General features: G+C 39.9%; 1 protein-coding gene across 1 annotated transcript in view; it reads right to left on the bottom strand.

The window, feature by feature from the left end:
- The window catches only part of LOC146324794 (inactive dipeptidyl peptidase 10), a 52,717-nt gene extending 31,618 nt beyond the window's left edge, over nt 1–21,099 (bottom strand). Inside the window, exons 1-4 of the mRNA XM_084720405.1 lie at nt 20,965–21,099; nt 7,509–7,623; nt 1,570–1,665; nt 1,310–1,404 (exon numbers count right to left, since the gene is read on the bottom strand). Of these exons, the coding sequence (XP_084576531.1) occupies nt 1,310–1,404; nt 1,570–1,665; nt 7,509–7,623; nt 20,965–21,003 (345 nt within the window). The 5' untranslated portion in view covers nt 21,004–21,099. The remainder of the gene's footprint in view (nt 1–1,309; nt 1,405–1,569; nt 1,666–7,508; nt 7,624–20,964) is intronic.
- Between the last annotated feature and the right edge of the window lie 552 nt (nt 21,100–21,651).

Genomic DNA, 21,651 nt, shown 5'->3' on the forward strand with positions numbered 1-21,651 from the left:
AATTAACAATGTAAATAACATTTTTTAGTCAATTTAGCATTTTGGGGCTTTAGGAGATTTGGATTAAACCAGACGAGCAGTATGGAGGCATTTCATGTTTTTATTCTGTTAAAATCCTATTACTTGTCTATAAAGCAATACATTTTCTCTGGCCCGAATATATCTCTGATTTACTTGTACCTTATAAAGCAGCCAGACCCCTCAGATCATCTGGCAAAGGTTTATTCACTGTTCCCTGGATCAAAACCAAGCAAGGTGAAGCATCCTTTAGTTTTTATGCTCCCCACCTGTGGAACAAACTTCCTGAATATCTGAGGTCGGCTAAAACTGTCAGCTCATTTAAATCAGGGCTTAAAGCATTGCTGTTTACTGCAGCTTTCCAGTGAAGTAGATACATAACTTCTTGTTAAGATAATCTGCTCTTGTTTTTATATTTGTTTGCTTTTGTTATTATGTTTGCTTTTTTAAATGCAATTTCTGTTATGCTTTAATGATTTATTGGCTTGCTTTTAGCTTTTGTTTTTATGATCTCAAATGCAATTTTAATGATCTTTTAATGTTTTATTTTTATATATTGTAAAGCACCTTGTGCCTTGTGTCACAACAAACTGTTCACCATTCACTTCCATTTTTTGGGAGATTCTGCAACTCTGTTTTCCTGTGAAACTCCTGCAGTGTTTTGTGGATTAGAGATTAGAGAGATTTGATGTTTTGGAAAAAAAATATGTGCATATGTCGGCATCATCAATCTGCCGAAACGACATGGAAAATATTGGCATATCGCATCCAATATTGAAAACCCGACTGAAATAGTTTCAGCAATTCATATATTCAGGGAAGCCCCATGTGCGTCTTGGAATTCATGCAAGAAAATTTCTCCAATTAGCAACAGCAGCAAAGATAACAAACCACATCACAACGCCGAGGAGACTTCATCTCAACCTGACAACACAACCCTGCTCTGAGCTCCTCGGTGATGACCCATATAAGTCTGTCAGTGTCGCGCAGAGGCGGTGTTCAAAATGATACCCTTGGTTGGAAAATTCTCTTTGAAGGCACATGCTGAGGGCTCACAGAGCAGCCAGATTGGGGGGAAATGAGCTGATACTGTCACTCCGCCAGATCTTTTTTTGTCTCAACTGTGGGATGTGGAACAGTGGGACTCCATTCACACAGCCTCTCTCCCTCAGTTTGGAAAACATCCGCTCTCTATTGGCTGGTCAATTTGTCCAGCTGTCTGTGGATATATGAGCCAATCAATACTGAAATCTGTCCCCTTGTCCTCATAAGCTGTGTTGCAGTAACTCACCAGGGAGCTGTTGTCCAGGAGAGTGGTGGTGAGGTTGCTGTTGAGGCTGAACGACAGGACGTGCCCTTCTCTGGTGCGGACAGCCACTTCGTTTTCTGACAGGGTTAAGACAGTTCAGGGAAGAGGGTCCTGTGTTATTAGAGTGATGACTTAAATCCACAGAGGCAGAGACCTTTGCAAGGTCTGCAAACCAGTTTCAGGTGAAACCATTAGAGTATGTCTGTCAGCCATAATTTCTGAGCCAGAACAGGGGACCTTACCGTTCAACCAGGCCACACTGGGGTCATGAACTTTGAACTCTTCGCTCTCGAGATCCTCCATGGTGAGATGGGATCGCAGCAACAAATGAGATTCATCTTCAGAGACAAGCAGACAGAATTAATTAGTTCATCAAAAAGTACATCCTGTTTACGGAAAAGCAGAGCCAGGACTACATTTCTGCTTCAGTCTTGGATTCATTATTTGCATTTTCAATGTCACTGTCAATGTGTTTGATGCGTTTGCAACATTTGTAAAATACTTGCCCACATTATGCCTCCCTTTGAAGCAAACAATATATTTGGGGGGAAATTTATTTGCTTTCTGGTGGAGAGTTATGATAGCTGGTTACTCTCAGATCCATGCATTAAAAGCAAGGCTACACCCGGCAGCCGGTTATCTTAGCTTAACATAAAACTGGAAGCAAGCCCTTCTTAAAGGGATAGTTCAGCCAAATGTGAAAATTCAGTCATTATCTACTCACCCTCATGCCGACTGAATGTCGGGTTTAGTTTTTTAGTGCAAAAAAAAACACTGCTGAGTTTCACAGGAAAACTGTATTGCAGAATCTATCAATTAATTTGTAACCAGTTTGGAAACAGATGAAACAACTAAAAAAAGAAAAAGAAAAACATGAAATGCCTTCATAGTGCTCGTCTGGTGTAATCCAAAGCCCCGACATGCCAAGTTGACTTAAATGATGTCATTTACACCACATTTTTGACCTAAATCCTCACTGTAGATCCTTAGCTTGGAGCCACATTCATGCGTGCGTGCACACCGTCTGAACTGGGTTGTGTGGTGTGACGGTGCGTGAAAGTGAACAGCATGTCGGCGCTTTATCAGACTTGGATTACACCAGACGAGCAGTATGGAGGCATTTCATGTTTTTTTGGGGTTGTTTTTTTTTCTGTTTGAAAAGTGTGAAACTCCAGTGTTTTGTGGACTAAAAAAGCTAAACCTGACCTTCAATCAGCATGAGGGTGGGGAGATAACGACTGAATTTTCATTTTAGGGTGAATTATCCCTTTAAGACTAATTTATGCCCCTTTTATGTATGAAAATACATACGCCATCTACATGTCATAAATACATCACGACATGTGGATGAAGAATTATTTTTAAGTGACGATGAACTTCACTTCCAATACTTTAACTTCGTCATCATGTTCTGTGGTTGTGTCTTGCTTTTAGTATTGGCTACACTGATACACTGTCCTCATAACAACCAGTCGTACTGCTCCATTTCATCTGTATTCCTAAGCTTTAGAAAATGTGCACAAAATAAACGTATGTTTGGACAAAAGTATGGACAAAAGGCTCCGTCTGTATCCATGCTGTATCTGTAGCCTTAACTGAAAAAACAAAACAAAATTTGGATCCAAGTCACATTTGGAAGTAGTTGAAATATGTTTCCAATTGGATTTCTACAGATAAGTCTCAGTCTGGGTGTCTGGCTGCTCAAAACGAATTTCAAAGTGTCTTTTGTGTCACCTGCAATGCAACACACAATGGCGACATCAAATCCAGAGTGGCAGGTGCATCAGAGCAGCTGAGCGTCACAATATATACCAGTCTCCTCCACTGCTGAGTTAATCTGGTGTGCTGGAGGAGTTCTGCACTGCAACTGGACAGTGCCAGTGTTTGGAGGACAAGATGATGGATCTCCAGCATGGTTCTGTGTTGGAAAGCCACATCACCAGCCCTGCATAGTTACTGATGATAGATGTGTAGCAAATGTTCTTTGTCACGGTATTCAAATGGCAAAATTAGTATCTGGCTGTTAATAGATATATTTTCCCTGCTGGCTACCTCAGTGTTGCCAGTGTTTTGTCAGCCTATGTCAAGCTTACACTGAGGTTGCTGCTGCAGCTTCTTCGGGCAGGTTCCTGTGCTGAGACCCTGAGTGTCCAGCAAGCGTTGCCAGATGCAAAATACAGCAATATCGTACTGCGACTTCACAATTATCCTACCGAATAGCAGACCTATGCCATGTATGCCATATACACGGAGGCTCAGTCATCTGAACAAGACATCAACTGTGTATCGCTTCACACAGAATCAATCACAGCTATCACACAATTAATTCCTCTGTTCTTATCCGTCAAAATAAAAGCCTCAGAAGGTGTGATTTTTCTACCAGCTGCTTGATCTGTGTGACAAAACTTGTTGCTGAAGCTTCAAAGCCCCCCGAAAAACCCTATTTGGGATGCTTTTTTCTCCCAGGAGACCGAGGTCATATTTGGCCCTACACCGAATCTAATTGGCTAGTACACGTTGCCTTAGTTGGCTTGTATCGTTTGGATCAGGTAGGTTTGGGCATGAGGAATGAGAGGATTAGGGTATGAATACCAAGGTAAGCCAGTCAGTTACAGAGTAGGGCAGGTCATGCCTTCGCCATTCTGGGAAAATACTGTCACAGCACATTACCACAGCAACTCATGCAGAGAGGTTGGTGATGTCTGGACACACAAATCTGATCTGATCACTTGCAAATAACAGTGCAGACAGTGTGGAGAAAGATCTGATTTAAGAAACAAATCTGAGTTGCCTGCAATATATGAACAAGGCCTAAAGCTCTCTAATTAATATGTTATACATATCTCATTTGTTTAATCTGTACTGAAGTGTAAGAACAACAATTCATAATCAAGGTTATAATCATGTCTCGGAGCACTTACTTCCTAGAATCTCTTGTGGTTGCCTAAAAACTGCTCAGAGCCAAGAAGTAGTCACTGAGAGATTATTGCCTCCATAAAATGAAAAATTATCATTTTTACATTGTGGTTTTTGTACAGATAAAACTAAGGATAAAAATCAAGATATATTGTATTAATTAGAGAGCTTTAGAGGTGCAGGTAGAAGGATTTTGTTACCTTTGGAAATAGCCAGGGCAGTTATTTTCCTCATTTCAAGGCTTTACACTAAGCTAAGCACAGACATGAGAGTGATATCAATGTTTTCAGCTAACTCTGTCACAGCTCCATTCTCCCTGTTTCCCTCCTGTCCCTCTGCCTCAGTAATTTTCCACTCTTCATGCCTCTGCCCCACTCTACCTGCCAGCCACTCCCACCTCATCAGCCCAACTCCACTCACCTGCAAGGTCAACTGCAGCTCATTCCCAATCAGCCCAGTATATAAGCATCTCCAGCACTCTTATTCCTTGCCAGATTGTTCTCCAGCACTCATGTGAGTTTTTCCAGCAGTCCTTACCTGCCTGATCTCCTGTTGCTGACCCTGCCTGCCTCTGACCTGTCTGCATCACCTGTCTCCTGGTAAACTCACCAGCCTTCTGTCCCTGACCATGACTTCTGCCTCAGCATCTCTGGTTTCTGTCTGCTCACCTGGTCCTGACTTATCTGCCTGGTCCTGATTTCCCTGCTGCTTGTCCCTAGTCTGCTCTGCTGCATCATTGTCCTGCTCTTCTGGTTCTGGCCTCCTCGCCTTGTCGACCTCGCCTCCTGTAAGCCCCTCTCTGTCATTTCTGCCGGCAAGTGAACGGAATGGTTTGGGTCCGAGGGCTCACGTCTTCACCCTCGGTCCCGCTTCCAGGTTTGGCTCAACCCATTCCCCGAGCCTGAAACCCAGAGACTGTGTGTGGGCTCTGAGCCCAAAGAACAAACCGTTACCTGTGCTTCTTCGTCTGGCCAAGTTCCAGCTTTGCTGGTTTATTAATAAAGGTCATTACCAACTATCACAGGTTTCCAGAGTGCTGCATTTGGTTCCTAAACACACCTGTCACAAACTCTCCACCAGAGAGAATGAAGGTAAACTATTTCGCAAAATGTCACTCTTTCATTTTCCACATTACAATTCCACTTCACTTTGTTGCTTTTGCTCTTCCAAACTCCTGTCATGAGCAGGATACCACTCTTATTAAACAAAAGATGAAAGCCAGCTGCTGGTTAGCTTAGCATGAAGTCGGGAAGCAGAGGGAAGCAGCTAGCCTGCCTCTGTCCAACAATAACGTTTATCTACAAGCATTTCTAAAGCTCTAATTGCCTCAGTTGCCTTGAAGATGTTCAAAGCCAAGAAGTTGTCATTGAGAGACTATAACCCTCCATAATGTGATGAAATGTCATTTTTACATTCTGTCCAGACTGTAAGAGAAAGCAAAGATATATTATGTTAATTAGAGAGCTTTAGAGGAGCAGGTATAATGATTTTCTAACCTTTGGACAGAACCAGGCTAGCTGTTTCCCCCCATTCCAGGCTTTATGCTGAGCTAAGCATGAGCTTTGCATCGATCTTCTCGGCAAAGGCTCCACCAGAAAACTAACAAGTGCGGGCTATTTCCCAAAATGTCAAACCAATATTGAAATTCTCCAGATTACAACTCCTTTCTTTATGTTGTTGCTTTTACAGCTCTTTGTACCAGGCATGAGCAGGATACTTCTCTCCTATATGCACATTATTGCCAACAGCTGATTAGCTTAGCTTAGCACAAAGACAGCAAGCAGAGGGAAGCAGCTAGCCTGCCTCTGTCCAGTGACAAAGTTTACCTACAAGCATTTCTACAGCTTTCTAATTCATGTTAGACATATCTATTTGTTTAATCTGTACCGAAGTGTAAGAACAACAATTCAATGTTTTACAGGATGTTATATTCATAGCCAGAGGGATAAACCTGGAATCTCTACTAGTTGCCTAGAAACTGCTCCAAATCAAGAAATATTACCTGGGAGATAATAACCCTCCATAAAATGTGAATTGCCATTTTTACATTGTGATTTTATGATATACTAAACTAACTGGCTGCCGCCTGTAGACTCATTTAAGTGTAGGCTATTTCCCAAAATGTTAAACCACTCCTTTACATCTCCATATTACAACTCCTTGGTTTAATTTATTGCTTTTACTCTTCAAAAGGCATCCACAGCCAGCAGTCGGTTAGCTTAGCTTTGCATAAAGCAAAGGTAAGCAGCTAGCCTGACTCTGTCCACCAATAACAAAATCCATCTACAAGCACTCCTAAAGCTAACTGATTAATTTGTTATACATATCTCATTTATTTAATCTGTGCCGAAGTGTAAGAACAACAATGAAATTGTTGAAGTTTTACAGGACTATGGCTGGGAGCAGTAACTTCCTGGAATCTCCCATGATTGCCCAAAAAACTGCTAAGAGCCAAGATATATTAACTGAAAAATTTTAACCCTCCATAAAATGTGGAACTATCATTTTGGAACTATAATTTTTATATTGTATTAAAACAAAATAAAGCTATATTGTGTTAATCAGTGAATTTTAGTGGTTCTGGTAGAATGATTTAGTTACCTTTGGACAGAGCCAGGCTAGTTGTCAGTCTTTTCAGTCTTTGCACTAACTCTAACTCTCCACCAGAGAGTAAATGGGCTATTTCCAAAAATGTCAAACCACTTCTGCTGGTTAGCTTAGCTTAGCATAATGACTGGAAGCAGATGGAAACAGTTAGCCTGGCTCTATTCAACAATAACAAAGCTCTTCTAAAGCTCACTAATTATTATGTTATCCTGTTTGTTAGAACAACAATTCATAGTTTTTATGGGATGTTATAATCATGGCTGGGAGCAGTTACTTCCTGAAATCTCTTGTGGTTGCCTAGAAACTGCTCCAAGCCAAGAAATATTAACTGAGAGATTATAAGCCTCCATAAAAGGGTAAATTGTCATTTTATACCTTGTGGTTTTTGTACAGATACAACCAAAGATAGACTGAAGATATATTCTGTTAATTAGAGAGCTTTAGAAGTGCAGGTAGAAGGATTTTGTTTGAAAAGAGCCAGACTAGTTGTTCTCCCATTTCCAGTCTTTGTGCTAAGCTAAGCTAACAGGCTACTGGCTGCAGGTTCATACCCTACAGATATGAGAGTGGTATTGATCAGCTAACTCTCCAAAATGTCAAACACTTCCTTTAATTCCCCAGATTCTCTTTGCTTAGTTGCTTGAACAGCTCCTCTTACCAGGTGTGAGCAGGATGACAGACAGAATGACCAGAGACATAACAGCCAGGATCACCACCATTGCAATTCCTATGCCCTTCCAGTTCCGCGGGGGACCGTCTGAGCTCCCCAGGTCCTGATATGAAAAGAGAAAAAACACACAAACACAGCACTGAATGCGAGCACAGCCGAGGAGGAGGACATTAGTGCTGCTTCATTTCCATAGTCTCACAGAAATTCCTCCCCGACAGGCATATTAGTACAGTGAGCCTCAGGGGATCTGAAGCCAGTCTCCAGCATCACAGAGAACCTGCTGAATTACACTAATTTTCTATATGAGAACTGCATAAAATTGTTGCTTATGTGAGATCAGGCTTTAATTGCAGCAATAATTTTGGCTGCACCATCATTTTTCTTTATCGTCGGCTCATTTCACCTGTTACTTGACTGATGAGCCGTGTGGTGTGCTAAAACAGAGGGGGATGGGTGAAGTTACATGAAGTGTGTGGTGCCTGAAATTACAGAGCACTTTTATAGAAAAATGGTCATCTGCTGTGGTGGATCAGGGTTTATTCAACAGCTTGTTAACGAGGCAGTAAAAATAAGGAGTAGTAGATGGGACTGGGTAACTATACTATGAATCATAGATAAAGTTTCAAGGGAAAATTGGGCACTTTTCGTGTGGATGTCCAATCAGTGTTGATTGTAAATGTGGTCAATTGACCCATTTCATTTTTCCAACAGTTAAGCAAGCTTGGTACCCAGCGGAGCCTCAGTCAACTTTCTCCTTTATTGTTTCCTGTACTTAAATATGATATCTTGTCTATGTTAAAATAAAACCAAAGTGTGAAGATAGCTAAGTGATGTTGCTTGGATACCTGTAAAAGCGACATATAGAGTCACTTCATAACTTAACTAACTACTTAGCACAACATTAGCTAAATAGCCAGCTAACACTTGATGTAGATCAGCTAGCTAGTTAGCTAGCATTTTGCCACAGAGCAAAAACTACCTAATTAGCTAGCCAATGTTTTATGTAGATTAGCTAGCTACACTGTAAAAAATAATGCTCACGTGAATTTATTGAAATAAGTTGTGAATATATAAACATTGTTTTTGCACTTTTGTGCGTATTATTGAACACAATCATAATGATAATTTAATGAAAATTAAATAATGGACTTTAATACTTGAAACTTTTCAGTTCTGTTAACTCACTGCACTAAGAGGATTGAATTAAAATTCTGACCTGTAATTACTGAAAATATATGAGTTGTCTTAATCAGTCATTTTAAGCCAACTGATCAAATAGTACATATAACACTAACTTCAAATATTTAAGCTCTGATACTCTCCAACTTTTAAGTTTATGAACTCAAAAAATTACGGCAAGTAGATCTTCTTCTATTTTATTTGGGTTTACAGTGTAACTAGCCAACAACTGATGATTAGGTAGCTAGTTAGCTCACGTTTTGCTACAGAGCAAAAGACTACCTAACTGTTTAGCCACTGAGTGAAAGACTTGTTAACTCGGCTAGATACATAGCTAGCCAACGGTAGATGTATACTAGCTAGCTAGTTAGCTAGCATTTTGCTAACATTAGCTAATTTAAACACATAATATGTAAATACTGCTGGTAGGGGTCTCTTGTATTAAAACAATAACAAAAGATGTAGTTTGATGATGTTGTGTAGCAGTGTGGAATCATGGGAGTTATTATCTTCACTATTAAACAACCACGATAGCTGATGAAAATCTGTCTGACATGACTCATACAGTTTTATTCATATTATGCTTAGTCAAATTTGCCGATTTCCTTCCTCACTCTCTGATGTATCCAAAATATCTGGTGTTTAGCTATAGCAGCTAACTAACAACAGCTAGCAGGAAATGCACCACCTTTAATAAATTTTGCCTTCTAACATTTTTGGATACATCTGGGATAATTTAAGTGCACAATTCAACAAAACATATAGATTTAGGGTTTGTTAGATATTATAGCTTTAAGATTTGATTTTCTCTTTAATATAGGCAAGTCTAGAACACAGCATAAGTACAGGAAACAGGAAGAAAGTTGATGGGGGCTCCAAAAGGGGCAGGACTGAGAAAGGGTGAAATGAATATAGAAAGAGTGAAATTAATATTGACCAAGAAAGCTGATGTTTTTCTGCTCACGGAGCTGTGCCAGCGCTGCCTACATGTACCAGGATGCACTGCGCACAAGCTTCCGATGCGCATGTTGCCGTGTTATCACCGCCCTAAATGATAGATATTATTTTGTTAGTGTCAGGGAACAAAAGCATTCAGCTACCCAGAGATGGAGACTAGAAACTGAAGCTGAAACAGCCTGTACTTTTTTCTCTGCATCCAGTGACATCACTGGTGCAGGAAGACAAACAGATTCTGCAGCATTACTCAGCTTTCTCTTTCAATATAGCACGCACTGAGGAATTCATGGCATCAATTGACTACATTTACCATCAACACAGACTCACCATCCACATGAAAAGTTGTACATTTTCCCTTTAAGTTACCAACAAAGAAAAACCTCAAGTTTAGACTCGGGTCCTTGTATACCCTCTGTATGCATTCAGGGGGAACTGATGGAATGAGCCGGCATCGGTATCAGTCACAATTAAACACAATTGCATGCTGTTCCCAAGCTGCGCTCCACTCCCTCATAATGAGTGGCTGGCACTGCTGGAGCCACATGGCCGCTGGAGTGTGAGAGTTCAATCATAGAGCAGCAATAAAATTCAACCTTCATTACGGCTGGCCACCCCTTTTGTCTTAACCCTCAAAGTCTCGCATGTCCTCATCACCTTCCTGCAGGCCATGGGGGGAGGCGGGTGGCGGAAGGAGGGCATCTGCATGGTTCAGTGGTCAACAGATTGCTGCTGCTCCTCTGTCCTCCCTGGGAGACACCAGCTGTCCCCGAGTCTGTGTTGTTGGCCACAATACCCTTTATACACCCACCTACTGTAGCACTTCCTCTTCACAAACCTACTCTATACCTCCATTGACCATCAGACATAAAGCCCCTGGCATATGCTGTATTAGAGTGCTAAGAACTGACTTTGTACTTACATAACTGGAGTCAAAATGTCTTGAAAAGCGAAACATGGTGAATTCTGCAGGAGCTGAACATTAAAGGTCAGTACAGTTGAACCAGAGAAGCAGCAGGGTTTCTAGTTAGGATAGAAATCCTCAGTACGCTTATTTTTAAGTATTCGTTCTGAAGTTTTCACCTGTTATTGTAGGGGAAGCACTTCATACCTGAGATGAATGGAAAAAACACGAGGTCTACTCTACCTCGACTGGTTGCCAGTGCAGAACTCCTGCCAAGGTCTCATCTTTAATAGATTTCCTTGGCTGCAGTATCATAACATGTTCAAATTAAAGCCGCCACTGGTTGCACCTGCAGGGACAACTTTTAAGAGACGCTTGAACATTCAGTGGAGGCCGGAGCTGGGGTGATTGATGTCCATGGCTCTGAATCTACTGGCCTCTCTTACACTCTGTTTTTATCTCATTCTCATGCCCTCCCAGCACACAATATCTCATTGAAACACCATTATTCCTCAATCAGATAAAGAAACCTACAGGAGCCTATGAAGGCTTTGGGACTGAACAGTCAATACTGAATAATACTGCATCTTCTGTACTGTCTGTTTGAGTGTACTGTTAGATATTTGAAAAACTGCTCCTCGCTATGAAAAGAACTGGGTACATGTCTTACAAAATTGCAATCTATGGGTTACGTCTAATGGTAACATAACATAAAAGATATTATTTTACTCACACACTTTTGTTTTTGCTCCTGTTTTTCAGGAGTTGAAGAAAACAATCTAAGACGTCTTCTGTGCACACAAAAGGTTTAGGTCTCTCAAGTCTTGTTCACAAATTTGCACCGCTCCGTTGCAAAAGCAATCCATCCACCTGACAGGTGTGGCATATAAACATGCTGATTAAACAGCAGGGTTATTGCACAGATGTTCCTCGGACTGGTCACATTAAAAGGTCACTCTAAAATGTGCAGTTTGATCTTGAAAAGGGGCATTTATTTAACACTGAATTATGGCTATTTTACATAGGGCTACAGATACAAAATTTTCCCCAGGAGGGCAAAGTCATGACCCATCCTACTCTGCCTCTGATTGGCTACTATTTGTTGCCTTTTTTGGTTGCATTGGTGAGATTTAGGCATGCGGAGTGATTGGTTATGGTTAGGGTAAGAATATCAAAGTAAGCCAACAGAAGCAGAGAAGGGCAGGTCACGACTTTGCCCTCCTGGGGAAAATTTCTGTATCTGCAACCTTATGTGAAATAGCCATAGTTCAATGTCTTTTTTCAAGACAAAACTATCGCTGACACCTTGAGGTTATTTGGTAGACTGGTTGATCATCATGCTCTTGTCCAGTCAAAATGTCGGGGGCAGGACATATTCAGACATGATGTATTTTGTTTCTGAGTGACAGGCTGTTTACTCAACATCTACTTGGCTCCAGACTAATTGACACCATGTCAAAGTTTCAGCATAAATCACTAAATTGGTCCCAAGCCACAGAGGACAGAAGAGCTGAGAGGATAAAAGTATATTTTTGTTGACAATGTGTGTGTGGATTTTACTCTGCCAGAGTGCTTTCCTAACAAGCGCCTGCTGGTCACATTTCAAGCTCAATGATTGATAAATACCAGCTGTTCATCACCAGACTTCAAACTTAAAAACTGCACATTTTGCCAAGTTCATGTTTTTAGTGTAAATTTTCTAGTTATCTTTTTGAATTTGGCACTAAGATGTTATTAACATGGCTAATCCTGCAAGCTAGGACGATGTTGAACTAATGTTGTAATATTGAGGGACAGTCAAGAAAAACTGTGTGAACATTAAGTCTCGTTTGAAGTCAACTAAATAAGGACTGACTATTTTCATGTTGCTTTTTGTGGTAGTTCATACTGCAGTGTGAGCTGTTTTGGTTGTGGTTTTGTAAGGAAGCTGGCTGGTTCTGCTCTGTGATCCTTGTGTGTTTGTGTGCTAACAATAATTTACCTGATAGACATGCCCTGAAGGTAACAATATAGCTACATGTGGAAAAGAAATGATGAAAGTGCAGGAATTCATGTGTTCGGCAACAGTGGGTAACTTTAATTAGCATCATTTAGGCTATCAGGTAGAGTAAGTGAGTGCACTGTGGCTGATTTAATTAATTCAGAGATAACAGGGAGACTTTTCTTCTCCATCAACCAATCGATTGGTTGAAGAGTGGGGAGAATTTCAGTCGACCAAGGCTTTCTTTGCTTGACTGCAGCCCTAGATAAAAATGCACATTTTACAGTGGCCTTTTACTGGGACAAATCCACGGCACATCTGTGCGGCGATCCCTGATCAGCATCTCTATATGCACATCTGTCAGGTGTGCATAAAAGAAGATTTAGATTTTTTATTCATGAAAAATGACAGCTAAAACAAAAGTGTCTATATTTCTGATGGGTATATATAAAGAATTCCAGGATCTCATTGTTGAAATTGACATTTTAAATTAAATTCCTTCACTTGACTGATTCCATCACAATGTGTTTTCATTTCCAAGTCCTTCCTATAATTACTCTGTGCAATGTGAGAGCTGAAACATCCTCCTAATGGGATGCACGGCTCCTATGATTCCCCTGAGCCCAGACATAAGACAGTGCTTCCAATTAAGGTTGCATCGTTATTAAGACAGACTAGGAGAATCCTACATTTGGGAGAATGGGGATTTTGTCACACTTGCAAATGAGGTACAGATGCGCTGAGCAGCCGATTCCCCAGAGTGAACAGCCATGATGCTGCTGGTGCCGACCTGCTGTTGGTCACAATGCATGAGGGAATGTAATGCAGCACAAACCGAACCGCTGGCACAGGTGAACAGATGAGGAGAGAGGACTTATTTCAGTCAGCCTGACGGACAAACAACTATATGGGTTTTTTTGCTGAGCCAGATCAAAACTGACTCACACACAGACCTTCTTAAGTGGGCCATCTATTTTATTGAGGCTGCGTGATCCCGCAAGAGTTGGAATAGAAGCCCAGATGAGGTGTCAGTCAAACACCTGAGGGTGTGCGAATGCAAACCTGAGGTCTTTATGTTTATGGATAACTCTGCTGAAGGAATCCCCCAGAGAGGTTTTCTTTTCTGCAAACCCTGCAGAACTGCATTAGAGAAGAGAGAGAGAGAGCTCTAGTGTTTGCCAGCAGAGCTCGGGGATTTTCACTCAACCAAATGAGAGAATCGATACGGTGTACAGTTGTACAAGGTCCAGGGGGAAACAATTAATAGTGGGAATACAGCCATAAAGGAGACTTTTAGATAGATGCCCTATGTTGAGCACTGTTTGTTGCAAAGTATGACACCTCCGAGACTTATTCTAACCTTTCTACCACTTCAACTTAAAGGGACAGCTCACCCCAAAGTCAAAAATACATATTTTTCCGCTTACCTATAGTGTTATTTGTCCCTCTACATTGTTTGCTGTTAGTTGCAGAGTTTTGGAGATGCCTGTCTTCTGTCTAAAATAATTTAACTGGTGGTTCTCAAAGTGCCAAAACACACATTTAAAAATCGGACCCCCAGTTACTTCTACTTATGTAGAAAGAAAGTAGTTCCAGTAGGTGCACTGAACACCACGAATCACATGCCATCTAGTCTCATTATACTGGAGAGAAGGTTGACATCTCTATGGCGGATACCTCCAAAACTCTGCAGCTCACACCAGAACTATGCAGATGGATAAATAGCACTACAAGCCAGAGGAAAAATGTTTTTTTTTTTAAATTTGGGGGTGAACTATCCCTTTAAAAATCATACTAAAAGTACTGGAACTGTTCATTAAACTGCACACAAACAGATTCCAGCTAACTGTTTCCTTTTTCTCGGGGCCCTGTACACAAAATCAAACAGTTCACACCGTATTGATTGGGTTTGCACACTAAAAAAAAGCAGGGCACACTAAACACTATCACTCACCCTGCACAGCATACAGCACAACTAGGTTGCGCAGAATTCAGGCAGTGCTAAGAATTCATAAATTAGGCTCAGGAGACCTCCTTAACTCCATCTACTGTGTCTTTGAGGCATGGAGAATCAAACAATAAATTACATGCAGAGAGATGAGGGAACCAGTGCGGGCTGTTTGGGGATTCTGGTTCTGGATTTGCATAACCCCTCTTTAACATCGGGCTATGGTGTTTATTATGCACATGACATTGGCAGAGGCAACAATGTTATAACTACCACCATTAAAAGGGTAGTGTGGATCTATTGGCAGACACATGCAGCATTCAGTATCGCCTATATGCTTCTATCTTCGAGAAAGGTGAAAGTTTAATGAGACCTGGTAATTACTGGACCCGGCAGGCGTTTAAATTGTTGCACTCAAGTCCTACTACAGAGGAGCAGAATTACCAGCAGGGCTGCAACTAATGATTATTTTCATTATCGATTAATCTGGCGATCATTTTCTCGATTGACCGATCAGTTGTTTGATCCATTAAATGTTTTGTTTTGCCTACAGTCCAAAGATAATCAGTTAACTGTAACAGAGGCAGAGGTGGCAAAAGTACACACATTCTGTACTCAAGTAGAAGTACAGATACTTGTGTAAAAAAAAAAGACTGGTATAAGTAGAAAGACTGACTCAACTTCTTTACTCAAGTAAAAGTGGAAAAGTTAGGCTCTGCAATGTACTCAGGGTACCCTTTCTCTTCAGCTGAGTGCCTGTCTCTCGTCTGTTTCGTCCTGTTACATCTTATAAGTCATCTTTCTTTTCCTACGCCTGTTACGTCTCTCATCTTGTTTTTGCCTTTTCGTGTTGTTTTTCGTCTAATTACATCTTGATGTTGTTTTTGTCTTGTTACATCTTTTGGGTGTTTTTGTTTCGTTATGTCTTTTATGCTTCGTTATGTCTTTTACATCACTTTTGTATTGTTACATCTTTTACATACTTTTCATCTTTTTGTAGATTGTTATGTAGTTTTTGTCCTCTTAGATCAATTTGTCTTGTTGCAACTTTTACATTATTTTTGTCTTGTTATGTACTGTTACGTCGTTTTCGTCTTCTTACACCTTTTATGTCATTTTGGTCTTGTTTAGTCGTTTTCATCTTGTTACATCTTTTAGGCATTTTCGTTTTGGTACATCATTTGCGGTTCATTACATCTTTTACATCATTTTTTTTCTTACTATGTCTTGTTATGTAATTTTCGTATTGTTACATCTTTTACGTCATTTTTGTCTTCTCGTGTCTTTTCATCTCGTTACATCGTTTTCATCTTGTTACATATTTTAGGTGTTTCATTTTGTTACCTTGTTTACACTTCGTTACATCTTTTACATAATTTTCATCCTTTTCCATATTGTTTTGTAGTTTTTGTCATCTTATGTCATATTTGTCTTGTAACACATTATTTTTGTCTTGTTATGTACTGTTACGTCATTTATGTCTTGTTACACCTTTTACGTCATTTTTGTCTTGTTACATCGTTTTACATTGTTTTCATCTTGCATCAGAACTACAGTAACAAGCCTGTTTTGAAAATGTAAGGAGTGGAATGACAGATATTTTTGTTTAAATGTGGAGAGTGAAAATAAAAACTTGTCAGAAGTATCTGTACTTAATTACTTCCCATCTCTGTATAGAAGACTGAAAAAACATAAAGTATTCACATTTGAGAGACTGAAATATGAGAATTTGGTCATTTTTCTTAGGAATTGACTCAAAATGGCAATTAATTTAATAACTGACAACTATTCAATCAAGCTACTATTTTTTTCTTTTAAATGAGGGACAAACGCGGTCTGATTTTGGATTTGCATACCCCTCGTTAACATCAGGCTATGATGTTTATTATGCACATGACATTGGCAGAGGCATCAAGGAAATAACAGCCATCATAAAAAGGGTGGGGGGGATCTATTGGCAGACACATGTAGCACTCAATATCACCTATATGGTCCTGATTTTAATGATTCACTGTAATTGCTCACAAGGGACAGCTGTAGATTAGCAAGTAACCCACGTATGTATTACGTTGTCAATATCTCTCACCGCCTCATTTAAAATGAAGGTCATCATTAGAGCAGGCTGTAACTTTAGGCTGGTTGGAATACGTGGTAACCAACCTGCTGCTGTAGTAATGAGATACTCCAGCTCAGTATTGATTCATAGCTGGGCGATATCTCTCATCACATCCAGAGGAATTTCTTTGCTCCTGCTCACTGCGCCACCATCTCTCCCTTTGTGTTTCTTATCTTAAAAAAAAAAATAAAAAGAAAAAAAAGCAGTAGGTGGTATAGACACCATATGGGACTAAAGGGGCAGATTCCTTGCCCTCGAGGCTTTTGCCAGACAATGCAGCACAAGCCTTTGCGAAAATGAAAGACCTGCTGCTTTAGCCTCCCCACTGCTGCAAGGCTACCCTGCTGTCTGATTCTTTTCATGCTCCCCATCACGCATAAGAAAATTACTGTACAAAAGGGTCCTGTGTGAGCCTCAGTGCATCCAGCCACTCGCAGTGACCGAGTTCCTGCCTTCAGGAAACAAGCAGCATCAGTAAAACACACGTCTGAGAGCTGCAAATGACATGATATAGGGTTACAGTAAAATATATGAGAGAGAACGTGTCATTTTTCACCAGGCTGAGACAGAAATACTCTATCAGTACATAATATGCTCATGGTATGTACTATAAGAACCCACTTTGTCATATTGTCACATTATCAGTGTTAAGGATGAATGTTAAAACAATACTGCCTTGAAAAAAAAAAACTAATTAAATCACAGCTTTTTTTTTCTTCTGTAATGCCAGGGATTAACTGAGCCAGAACCAAAGCATTATGTTTTCCTGGCATGAAATCAAGATATTCTTATTTGGATATGACAAAGAGTGCTATCAAAAGTCATTTACATCAACTTTGCTTCGGTTTTGTCACGGTCTTATAATATTATGACACGCAAACATATGACAGGAGTAGCAAACAAAATGATCCCCTAAACCATTTCATCTTCTCACCGGCAGAGACAAACAACAATCTGTAACGCCAGGTTTTACCTCATTAATTGCTTCGCCGTGTAAAGCTCATTGATTGGACACCGCGGTATGAGATGCTGCGACATTTGCAGGTAATGGATTGTCTATAAGCCCCCCGCAGCCTTGTGTGGCCCCCTCAAGGAGACACATAATGCTGCAGGATTACCATCACACAGGCGCCTCAGACAGGTTCGATCACATTAACAAGAACTCAAGGTTGGTGCCCCACTTAATGTCAAACACCACCACGCTCATATTACACGCCAATTAGATGTAATTGAACTAATAATTTAACTGCTCCTCAAACACCTTCTGTGTACTTAATGATCTCATGATTGAAGTTCTTTTCCAACAAAGATGACAGTTTGATGAGACCTGGTAATTAGTTGGCGACAGTTTGCACTACAGGCCAACTATAAACACCAGCAACTAATGTGTTATTTTGATTATCTCTGAATCTGTAGATCATTTTTCGTATTTAGTGGTTAGTTGTTTGGTTCATTAAATATCAGCGAATGGTGAAAAATGTTGCTCACTGTTTCCTTAAGGCCAAAATTACATCCTCACATGCCTTTTGTTTTTACCACAACTCAAATCTATTTAGTCTAATGTCACAGAGGACTAAAGAAACCTGAAAATACTCACATTTGAGATGCTGAAATCAGAGATTTTGTCTTTCAAAGGGACTCTAAGATGATCGATTATTGATTCTCAGAACAGTTGCTGGTGAAATGTAAGGCTTTTCATTGTCATTTATGACAATAAATGAGGAGTCTTTGGGTTTTTGACTGCTCGCTGGACAAAACAAACAATTCGAAGATGTCATTTGAGCTCTGGGAAATTATGATTAGCATTTTTCACACTTCTGACATAGATGACTCAGGGCTGCAACTAGTGATGATTTTCATTATCAAGCAGTCTGTTGATCGTTTTCTCGATCAATCAATCAGTTGTTTGGTCCATTAAATGTCAGAAAATGGTGAAAAATGTTGATCACAGCCCAAGATGATGTCCTCAAATGTCTTATTTTGTTCACAACTCAAAGATATTCAGCTTACCGTCATAAAGGACTAAAGAAACCAGAAAATATTGAGAAGCTGAATCAGAGAATTTGAACATTTTTCATTTAAAAAATGACTCAAAATGATTAAGTGATTATCAGTATAGTTGGCGAGTCATTTAATAGTTGACAGCTATTAATCTGCTAATCAGCTCTAATCACCAGAGTGAACATTTCTGGACTGAAGCCACATGAGAAAGTTTTATTCAAAGGAGGAGACACATGCATATTAATTATGTGCAGATATTAGTCATGTAAATGTCACTGTGTAAAATCAGTGTGGTGATTAATCTGATGTAGAGCTGCAACGATTAGTTGAATAATCAATTAGTCCATAAAAAGAAAATTAGTTTCCAACTATTTTGATAATCATTTGGTTGTTTCGGTCATTTTTCAAGCCAAAAATATCAACTGTTTGCTGTTTTCAGCTTCTTAAGTGTGAGGATTTGCTGTTTTTCTTTGTTGTTTATGACAATCATGAAGAGTCTTTGGGTTTTGGACTGCTGGTTGGTCAAAAAAAGCAATCTAAAGACATCACTCTGGGCTCTGGGAAATTATGAGGAGCATTTTTCACATTTTTTTAAACATGTCATGGACTAAATGATGGAGGGCTGCAACTGGCAATACTTCATTATCGATTAATCTGTCCTTTATGTTCTTGATTAATTAATAAGTTGTTTGGTCTAAATATTGTAAGAAAATGGTGAAAGATGTTGTCTTCAAAAGCCCAAGGTGACGTCCTCAAATGTCTTGTTTTGTCCACAATATTCAGTTTACCGTCGTAGAGGAGTAATGAAACCTGAAAATATTCACATTTGCAGGGCTCAACAATAAGGATTCCCCACTTGCCTAGGGCAAATAAAATGCCACGTCAGATTTGTAAATCTAGCAACTCACTTGCCAGGTTGTACAAAAGAATGAAACTAGTAAACTATTTTGATAGTTGACTAATCGTTAAAGTAATGTTTCGTGCAAAAATGGCAAAAAGTGTAGTTTTCTGCCTCTATGCTTTTTCTTCTTTTCTTTGCCTATTATCATATTAAACTGAATATCTTTGGATTATGGTCTGACAAAATGAGACATTTAAAGACCTTGGACTTGAAAACCTGGGATGGACATTTTTCACTATTTTCTGACATTTTAACAATGTTGCAGCCCAAAAGTAAACATCATCTTAGTCTTGTTGTTTCTTGGTAACTGCTGATAAATAAAACAATCTGTCCAGGGGCAAATAAAAACTGACTTCGGGCATTGACCAACTTGCCTTCCAGGGCATGTGGAATAAAACAGATTAACCCTGAACCCTGATCCGAGAAGCTGAAATCAGAGGATTTAGACATTTTTGCTGAAGAAACGACTCAGAACAATAAAATGATTATCAAAAGAGTTGCCGATTAATTTAATAATCTATTAATAATCATTTGATCAATTAATGGTTGCAGCTCTAAAACAGTTCTTCATAGAAAATAATGAAAATAATTGTTAGTTGCAGCCCTAATCGGATGCAAGCATTTATTCATTTTATTATATTAAATTAAAGCATAACCAGACCAGGATTTTAAACACTTTAAGCCTTTAAAAGCATAAGTGAATCTTGGGTAAAATCTATCCAGTGTTAATGTAGCCTATAATACATGTAATCTCTGTGTAATAATAATTGATTGTTTGCTCATAACTCTTGCCTCTGCACATAAACAGAGCTGAACTGTCCTTTGAATTCACACCGGAGCAGCATTAAATATCATTTTACAGAGCATTAAGGTTATTTAACTCAATGCATTATGTGTCATGTGTTAACATTGTGAGGAAAAACAAGAGGATGCTGGCTCATACAGTCTTTTTTCATTGACAATACACCTACACAGCAGAGGGATAATCAATCATACAGTGCAGGCTGGAGGTTTGAGCCCCTTTGTCACTGACTGTGCAGGTCCAGGCTGGAGGGGACAGGACGGGCTGCCGGGACAAATGATTGTATCTGAATATCAGACTGCAGATAGAAAAGTCTGCATGGGACAAAAAGACAATAAGAGTGAGAGAGGTGGCACAGTGGACGTCGCGTTTCCACACCATCCTGCACCGCAGTGCACAGAGTCACAGCCTGTCCGAGCAGCACATGAATATTGACGGAAAAGTCTCAATGAGCTGAAATGGCTCTAACACTAATCGATAGTCATCGTATTATGGTGGCTGCCTACATGAGGAATTCCCACACTGCACTCACAGAATCCCCCCCTCACACTACACACTACACACACACACACACACACACACACACACACACACACACACACACACAGCTCTGAATGTGAAGAAAACTAATAAAAACAATAATAAAATACACACGTACCAGCTCCGTGGTCATGTTTTGTTGAGTTGTTGCAATCATTGTTGTAAAATCCCCAACAAGCTCTGCCGCCTCTGAAGCTTCAAACACCGCCGAGCAGCAGCTGCACTGTTGTCTTGCGGAGCTTTTTCTGCATGCTCTGCTTCTTCAAGTTTGTCCTCCTCCTCCTCCTCCTCCTCCTCTTCCTCACCACCACCACAGGGCTGCTGCTCTCTCTCTCCCTCTCTCTCGCGGTTGACTCTCCATCACTGATTCGCCCATTTCCGATCTTCTTATAGGGTTATTGATTGGCTCAGATATTAATCATGACAGGAGGTTGGGTGTATAGCTACAGGCGATTCTCAGTTGTTTCAGCATTCTTACAACCAGTCAAAATTGAGTAATTAACAAAATATTTAGTAAAAGATAAACAAGTAATTTTACAGTTTTTATATATTGATGGTTTAACGCAAATAATAGTTTAATTACAGTAATACATAATAATTATAAACTCATCATTGTTGTGTATTTAATAATACAACAATATACTTCTGTATCAGGAGTAGGGCTCGACAGATGCTGGATTTTTGGGGACGATATTAGGAAGTTAAAAAAAATCTGATATCAATGGCCTATATAGGGCTTTGTATAGAATGTAAGGATATAGGATATATACACTTTTTTCAGTGTTCCCCCAAAAGTGGTTAACAA

Source organism: Lutjanus erythropterus, chromosome 6 (genome assembly GCF_056507025.1).
Source record: "Lutjanus erythropterus isolate fLutEry1 chromosome 6, fLutEry1.hap2, whole genome shotgun sequence".
In the NCBI taxonomy this organism is placed as follows: Eukaryota; Metazoa; Chordata; class Actinopteri; order Lutjaniformes; family Lutjanidae; genus Lutjanus; species Lutjanus erythropterus.